Raw genomic sequence first — 8,204 nt, 5'->3', positions numbered from 1 at the left:
AAAAAAAAAAAAAGAAAAACATGGTACCTTCAATGGAAGAAACAGATTCCATTTGGCTAAAGTGAGAAGTCCTGGAGAGGTGGCAAGGGATGACACAGGGAAAAAGGCAAGGACAAGACATGAAGGGCCACATATATGCCAGTCTGATAAATCTGGACTGTGTCATCTTAGGTCAAAGGGGAGCCAGTGACATGAAATTTGTGTTTTAGAACAATCTGGATGCTTTGTGGAGGATGGACTGATGAGGGAGTGAGACTAGAGGTGAGGATGCTGTAAAGAATGAGGTAGGACTACTCAGGTGGCTGAGGTAAGATGATTGCTTGAGCCCAAGAGTTTGAGATTGCTATGAACTATGATGCCAAAGCATTCTACCAAGGGCAACAAAGTGAGACTCTTGTCTTTAAAAAAAAAGGCTCGTTGCCCATAACTCAGTGTTTAGGGCTCTGGCCACATACACTGGGGCTGGCAGGTTTGAACCTGGCCAGGGGCTGATAAACAACAATGATAACTGCAACAAAAAAATAGCCAGGTGTTGGCTTGGTGCCTGTGGCTCAAGCAGCTAAGGCATCAGCCACATATACCTGAGCTGGTGGGTTTGAATCCAGCCCAGGCCCACCAAACATCAATGACGGCTGCAACCAAAATATAGCCAGGCATTGTGGTGGGCGCCTGTAGTCCCAGCTGCTTGGGAGAAGGCAGGAGAATTGTTTGAGCCCAGGAGCTGGAAGTTGCTGTGAGCTGTGATGGCACAACACTCTATCCAGGGCAGCTTGAGGCTCTGTCTCAAAATAAATAAATAAATAAATAAATAGCCAGGTGTTGTGGCAGGAGCCTATAGTCCTAGCTACTTGGGAGGCTGAGGCAAGAAAATAACTTAGGTTGCTGTGACCTGTGACGCCATGGCAGTCTACTAAGGAGACTCAGCACATGACACCCATTATATGTTGGCTTCGTTATATTGGCACAGTGCACAGTTAGTCTGAAGACCTGGGTTCTAGTCCTGTCTGCCATGAGTAGCCAGCTACAAGCTCTTCAGCAAGCCACTTTTTACCCTTTTGGCCACATCAACAAAGGAGGATGGACCAAATAATCCCTCAGTCTCCCCTGGCTACTAAGTCTTTTGAGTTAGGTGTCCACCCCCACCTCCAATCTGGCAGCTCCAGACTTGAAGAAGGACCACACCACACTTCCCACTGCTGCTCCCTCAGCAGATGGCAGGACCCACGCAACCAACCTCATCACAGGATCCACCATTGTAGGGTAGCCCTGAGGGTAGGTAAGGCCCACAGGGCAGTGCTCAGGTCCCAGGTGAAATCAAAGAAGGAAAAAGGCTGGACTCTTTCACCTTCAATGTCCAATACCTTCACAAACTTCTGATACAGCAAGTTGGGCTTGGGATGATTTTGACAGGTGGTCTCCTTAGAAAGGCGCCTTATCTGTACTCCATCCTGTGGGGGAAGTGTCAGTGAGTGGCACTTGACATACCATGTCTTCCCACTCCCACATGTCCCAGGCCCCATTTTATGTGCCTATCTATCCGAACTCACACCTGTCCAGTTTCCACCACCAGGTTGGCTGCCGTCTGGTTGAAAAGCTCGTTCCACCAGTGGTTTGTGAACTCCTTGGCAGGATCATGTCCCACCTGCCAGGGGAGTAAGTAAGGAAGAGCTCTGAGTACCTTCCCAACTGCCCTCAAGGGTCCCCCTATCCCATCCACACTGACACCCCTTAGCCTACCCAGTCTTACCCCATGAGTGTCCTGCTTCAATGTCACCCTGAGGGCCTGGGTGATGCCATTTTCCTTCCGGCCCAGGCCTTTCCCTGTAGAGCACAATTAGTGACTATTTCAGCTGCCTATTCTGACCCTTTGGAAGGCATCCCCCAAACACATGCTACTCCTTGCTGTCCAACACACCTGGCACTGAGGCATACTCTGTCCCTCTTGGAAGTCCTCTTAGCTCCTTCCTTTCCACTGTGTTTCCCCCAAAATAAGCCCTAGCAGGATTTCTATGCATTTGTTAAATATAAACCCTACCCCGTAATAAGACCTAGTGATGGGCATTTTGGCGTGGAGAGGAAGACATCCCCTGAAAATAAGCCCTAGTGTGTCTTCTTGAGAAAAAACAAATATAAGACAGTGTCTTATTTTCGGGGAAACAGTAGTATCATGTCAGTATCCCCGCTGCTTTTTTCTAAGCTTGAACCATCTCTTACTTCATAACTTTTGGAACAGAGGCCATGTCTCTTCTTCCCTCCACTAGTCCTCTGGAAGAGCCAGAAAATTGCTTCCACAAATTTAAATTACCCTTTCCTCATTTAACTGAATGGATTACATAGGGGTAATCAAGGATGATGCCTCACTCCTAGGCAGAGAGTAAGCAGAGAGAAGGGGGGATAGGGCAGAGGCCCCAGGGGGATCACCTTGAGTCCATCCATGCTTTAGCAGCTGCTGCTCTGCAAACTTCATCCCACGACTCTTGACCACTGGGGTAACACTCATGGTGAGAAAAAAGTCTACGTCCTCAGACTCTCACCAGGGAAGAAGAGGTGGTATCATTCCTTTAATAAGAAAGTGCCCAAAGGAACCATCACTGAGCCAACTATTTTGTTGCTGTTGTTGCAGTTTGGCCAGGGCTGAGTTTGAACCTACCACCTTCGGTATATGGGGCCGGCGCCCTACTCACTGAGCCACAGGCAACTCCCCCCAAAGGAACCATCAACTCCATCCTTGCTACTCCTATAAGAATTCTCTTTCCTGAGCCCTGGAGAGACAGAGGAAGGAGGAGGTCTGGTCCTTGGGGAGCTCCCTGTCAGGCCACTTAGAGACCAACACTGACATATGGAGAAGTCAAGGAGGACTAGTGTTATTAATGATGCCTAAATCTGTGCAGCACTCATATGCTGGGCTATGCCAAGGCTTTACATGGATCATCAGGGTTTTTTTGTTTGTTTTTGAGACAGAGTCTTACTCTGTTGCCCAGGCTGGAGTGCCATGGTGTCAGCCTAGCTCACAGCAACCACAAACTCCTGGGCTTAAGCAATCCCTCCTGCCCCAGCATCCTCCGAGCCTATAGATGCCCACCATGTGGACTGGCTAATTTTTCTATTTTTAGTAGAGATGAGGTCTCTTGACCAGACTGATCTTGAACTCCTGAGCTCAATTGATCCTCCTACCTTAGCCTCCTAGAGTGCTAGGATTACAGGTGTGAGCCACTGCACCCAGACTTGCATGGATCATTTTATTTAATCTTCTCAGCCTGTTCAGGAAAATAATATTATCTCAATTTTTTTAAAGAAGGAAACCAAAGAGGTTAGGTGACTTCCTCAAGGTCATACAGCAACTGTGTGTAGAACTCAAACCTTGGCAGGTTATCTGCACAGTCCATATTCTTTACCACTACACACTACCTCACAAAACATAGTACCATGTAGTGGCTCACGCCTTGTAATCCTAGCACTCTGGGAAGCTGAGGTGGGTGGATTGCCTGAGCTCACAGATTGGAGACCAGCCTGAGCCAGAGCAAGACCTTGTCTCTAAAAACAGTTTGGCATTGTGGCAGGTGCCTGTAGTCCCAGCTACCTGGGAGGCTGAGGCAAGAGAATCACTTGAGCCAGAGTTTGAGGATGCTGCGAGCTATGATGCCACGGCACTCTACCAAGGGTGACAAAGTGAGACTCTGTTTCAAAAACAAACAAACAGGCTCGGTGCCTGTAGCTCAGTGGTTAGGGCATGGGCCACATGCACTGGGGCTGGTGGGTTCAAACCTGGCCAGGGCCTGATAAACAACGACAATAATAACAAAACAAAACCCAAAAACAAAAGTATGCCAGGCATTGTGGTGGGTGTCCATAGTCCCAGCTACTGGGAGGCTGAGGCAAGAGAATCGCTTAAGCCCAAGAGTTTGAGGTTGCTGTGAGCTGTGACACCACAGCACTCTACCAAGGGTGACATTATGAGACTCTGTCTCAAAAACAAACAAACAAAACATATTGCCACGTAGAAACAAAGCTACGTGGTGCTTATTAACCTGAGTTATAAGATAATGGTACTTCATAAAGACCATACCCTGTACCTGTGCCTCAGCACATACTGCCTTCTTGGTGTGGGTTTACACAGTTCTTTCAGATCAGGTGTCCTCAAACTGTCACCTGCCTAGGACATTTATCTGGCCCTCCAACGGTCTGAGGGACAGTGAACTGGCCCTCTATTTAAAAAGTTTGAGGATGGGGCCACGCCTGTGGCTCAAAAGAGTAGGGTGCTGGTCCCATATGCCAGAGGTGGCGAGTTCAAACCCAGCCCCGGCCAAAAACTACAAAAAAAGTTTGAGGACCCCTGTTTCAGACAGCTGCTGTATTTCATTCAGCCTTGTTGGTGCTTCCCCTTTGAAACCGTCCAGCTTAGGAAGGGCACTCTTGTTGTCTGCCCTTAACTGGTAAATACACATATTTTCATATTGTTTAATATTGCCAGTCCTGTAATGTATCCTTATTTAACAAATGAGGAAAACAAGACCTGGTTTTTTAGCCTGAGGTTACACAGCTAGTAAGAGATAGAACTGAAATATGACCCCAAGTTGCCTGACTCCAAAATGATCCTTTCGCTGTGACATCACCAACTAGTTCTGTTTTTTTACATATGTTTCTTCTTTTGGACCCAGAATGGCATGATCTAATTTATACACTAAAATTACTAATTGCCAGTCTATCACTAATTCACAGATTCACAGGATTATCTCATTTAAGCCTGCCAACCACTCTACTGGTAAGTGTTATTATCCCTAATTTGAAAATGATGAAATAGGCATTAAGAGGCTTACTTGCCCAAATTAGCTAGTAGTGGATCCGGGATTGGTATTCAGGCGTTCCAGAACTAGCGTCCTTAGTCACTACACTCTTCAATTTCCTATCTGTGCTTTCTGCTACAAGACCACAGCCTATCCCTGTCATAGTAATTTGAAACTACCCTCTTAGCATAGCGACAAAAATCGAGAACGCTTGTAGACGTTCCGTGTTCCAACTGAATGACACAGGTGAAATCGCTTTAATGGACTTTTGAAAGGATTTTTGAACAGAAGCTGTGTGCCGCAGCCTTTGTGAGGGCACTGTGTTCTCCCAGGTCAATCTGTTTTCAGAAGTGGCCCGGGGCATTCTTCCTACGGCGGTCCTAAAGGGCTCTGCCCTTTCCCTCAGCCTCCTTCCTCTTCAGATCTAAGTTCCAACCACTAGGGTAAAATACTCCACTGCTCCCACACATGCTACTGAGCCCGGGCTCCCAGTGCCACCAACCAGGGAAAGATGGAGCTTACCGTCACCGCGGGGTCCTCTCCACTAAAACACGTGCCATGCCGGACTCGTACGCCGCCATCTTCCCGGAAGTGCCGTTCCGGTCCTTCTAGGCTGTCAGAACCATAGAGACGCCGTGGGACCTGAAACCACAGTCCTCCCAGGAGAAACGCTGTGAAGGCGCGGTTGCCGGTGCGGTCACTGCAGAAACTGGGGCTGCAGCGTCCGGTTCCTGGGGGTTCCTAGAGAGTTCCATCGCGTCCTCCTGCAGCCTTGAACAGCGGGGGACCTCAGGCATAACTGGCCCTCTCAGCTCTGGGCCCCACCCTGAGCTGGTCCGGGGCACAAATACCAAGAAGGAAAACTCTAGGCAAGCGTCGAGGGTGGCCTGAGGAAATCGTGGATGAAGAGAGAGGCGGGGTACCTCTGCCGTGACTTTGCCAGGATGAATATTCAGCCTTCGGGAGAGGTTATTTATAAGAGCGTGGAGACTATAGATTTCCGTTAAACTCATTAAATGCTTTTCAACTCCACGTATGCCAGGAAGGACCTGTCCATTTGGTGCTGGGGATACAAGAATGCTAAGTAAGACCTTGGTTTCAGGACGCACCCGGTCCAGCCGGAAAAAGTCGGGAACCTTGAGTGGGACCTGGGAAGATAGAGAATCCCAGGGTGTGTGCTGAGCCGGGCAGTTTAGACTTGCCTTGTAAGCATGAGGGTCTGCTGAGCCCGGGAGGGAGGGAAGATACTGCAAAGAAGTTGGCAGGGGGGTGCTGCACGTACCCCTTTCCCCCTAGTTGCTCCCAGGCTTCACTGAACCACCCAAGAACTAAAACCTGAAAAATGTATCCCTCATTCCGCCTCTCCATATCGGCTCCGTGCCTCTCACTTAGTGCCCCTAGAAACTTAAAACCAAAAAAATCAATGTTTCACAGTAAGGCCTGTATTCATTACATTTTTCTCCATAAGATTAATTTTACTTTTAAAATATGCTACGTAGGGACAATACTTTAAAGGTTGTATCTTGATTCCTAGTTACGGTAATTTTAGGTGTTGAAGAGCTGTAGAATGCCTCAAAGGTGTTCCTCAGAAGCTGGAGCCAACAGAGCAGAGGAACATTCTGTAAATGGGAGACAGATCTGAGCCATTTTCTCACTCTGCCACTCATTGTGTGACCTCAAACATCTCATTTTTCAGGATCAAGAGAAATCATCAGACAAATGCAAATGGAAACCACAGTGAGATATCACTTCACACCCACTAGACTATAATAAAAAAGAAGGACAGCTTGGCACCTGTGGCTCAAGTGGCTAAGAAGCCAGCCACATACACCTAAGGTGGCTGGTTCAAATCCAGCCTGGGTCCACCAAACAACAATGATGGCTGCAACCAAAAAAAAAAAGCCAGGCCTTATGTCGGAGCCAGGCTACTTGGGAGGCGGAGGCAGGAGACTCGCTTGAGCACAGAAGAGTTGGAGGTTGCTGTGAGCTGTGATGCGACGGCACTCTACCCAGGGGGGCAGCTTCTGAGACTCTGTCTGAAAAAAAAAGGACAATAACAAGTGTGGGTGAGGATGTGGACGTGTCAGAATACTTATATTGTGTACATTGCTGGGGGAAATAGCAACTGGAGCCACTGCTTTGGAAAACAGTTTGGCAGTTCCTCAAAAAGTTAAAAATGTAAGGCACAGGGTGTGGTGGCTCACGCCTGTAATCCCACTAAGTGGGAGGTGGAGGCCAGTGGATTGCCTGAGCTCATAGATTTGAGAGCAGCCTGAGCAAAAGCGAGACCTGGTCTCTAAAAATAGCTGGGCTTTGTGGTGGTGGCCTGTAGTTCCAGCTACTTGGGAGGCCAAGGCAAGAGAATTGCTTAAGCCCAAGAGTTTGAGGTTGCTGTGAGCTGTGTAGCCACCGTACTCTACCACAGCAACATGCCTGAGGCTCTGTCTCAAAAAATAAATAAATAAATAAATAATGTAAGCTAGGCCAGGTGGCTCACGCCTGGAACCCTAGCACTCTGGGAGGCTGAGACAGGTGGATTGTCTCAGCTAAGGAGTTCAAGACCAGCCTGAGCAAGATTGAAAGATTGAGACCCTGTCTCTACAAAAAGTAGAAAAACTAACCAGGCCTAGAGGCACATGCCTATAGTCCCAGCTACTCAGGAGGCTGAGGCAAGAGGATCTCTCTAACCTGGAGTCTGAGGTTGCTGTGAGCTATGATATTACAGTACTCTACCCAGGGTGACAGAGTGAGACTCTCTCAAAAAAAAAAACCAAAAAAAGTGGGCAGTGCCTGTGGCTCAAAGGAGTAGAGAGCCCCAGCACCATACACCAGAGGTGGCAGGTTCAAACCCAGCCCCGAACAAAAACTGCAAAAAAAAAAGTTAAATGTAGAATTACTGTATGACCCTGCGATCTCCCTCCTAGGGACATACCCAGGAACAATGATAGCATGTGTCTACACAAAAACCTGTACATGAGGGTTCATAGAACCGTTATTCATAACTACTGAGGAGTTAACCCAAATGTCCATCAACTGGTGAATGTATAAACAAAATGTGGTAGATCTACACAATGGAATTATCACTTAGATGTCAAAAAGAATGAAATACAGATACATGACACAGTATGGATAAACTTTGAAACCATTATATCGAAAGAATGTCAGACACAAAATGCCACATACTGTATGATTCCATTTATGTGCAACATCTATGCAAATCCATTGGCATAGAAAGTAGACTATTGGTTGCTCCTCAGGGGCTGTGGGGAGAGAAAAACAGAGAGTGACTACTAATGGGTTTCTTTTAGGAGTCATAAAATGTTCTGGAAATAGTGGCAATGGTTGCACAATCTTGTGAATAGACTAAAACCACTAAATTATGGATTTTATGGAATGTGGTTTATATCTTTTTTTTTTTTT

General features: G+C 47.3%; 1 protein-coding gene across 1 annotated transcript in view; it reads right to left on the bottom strand.

Annotated features, from left to right (window-relative positions):
- The window catches only part of GPATCH4 (G-patch domain containing 4), a 7,913-nt gene extending 2,551 nt beyond the window's left edge, over positions 1-5,362 (bottom strand). The window contains 5 exon segments of the mRNA XM_003795249.3: positions 1,362-1,448; positions 1,550-1,642; positions 1,748-1,821; positions 2,422-2,559; positions 5,307-5,362. Coding sequence (XP_003795297.2) covers positions 1,362-1,448; positions 1,550-1,642; positions 1,748-1,821; positions 2,422-2,500 — 333 coding nt within the window. The 5' untranslated portion in view covers positions 2,501-2,559; positions 5,307-5,362.
- Between the last annotated feature and the right edge of the window lie 2,842 nt (positions 5,363-8,204).

Source organism: Otolemur garnettii, unplaced genomic scaffold (genome assembly GCF_000181295.1).
Source record: "Otolemur garnettii isolate 467f Iridium unplaced genomic scaffold, OtoGar3 scaffold00091, whole genome shotgun sequence".
In the NCBI taxonomy this organism is placed as follows: Eukaryota; Metazoa; Chordata; class Mammalia; order Primates; family Galagidae; genus Otolemur; species Otolemur garnettii.
The sequence above is the reverse complement of the archived record's forward strand: the minus strand, read 5'-3'. Positions and strand labels throughout refer to the sequence as shown.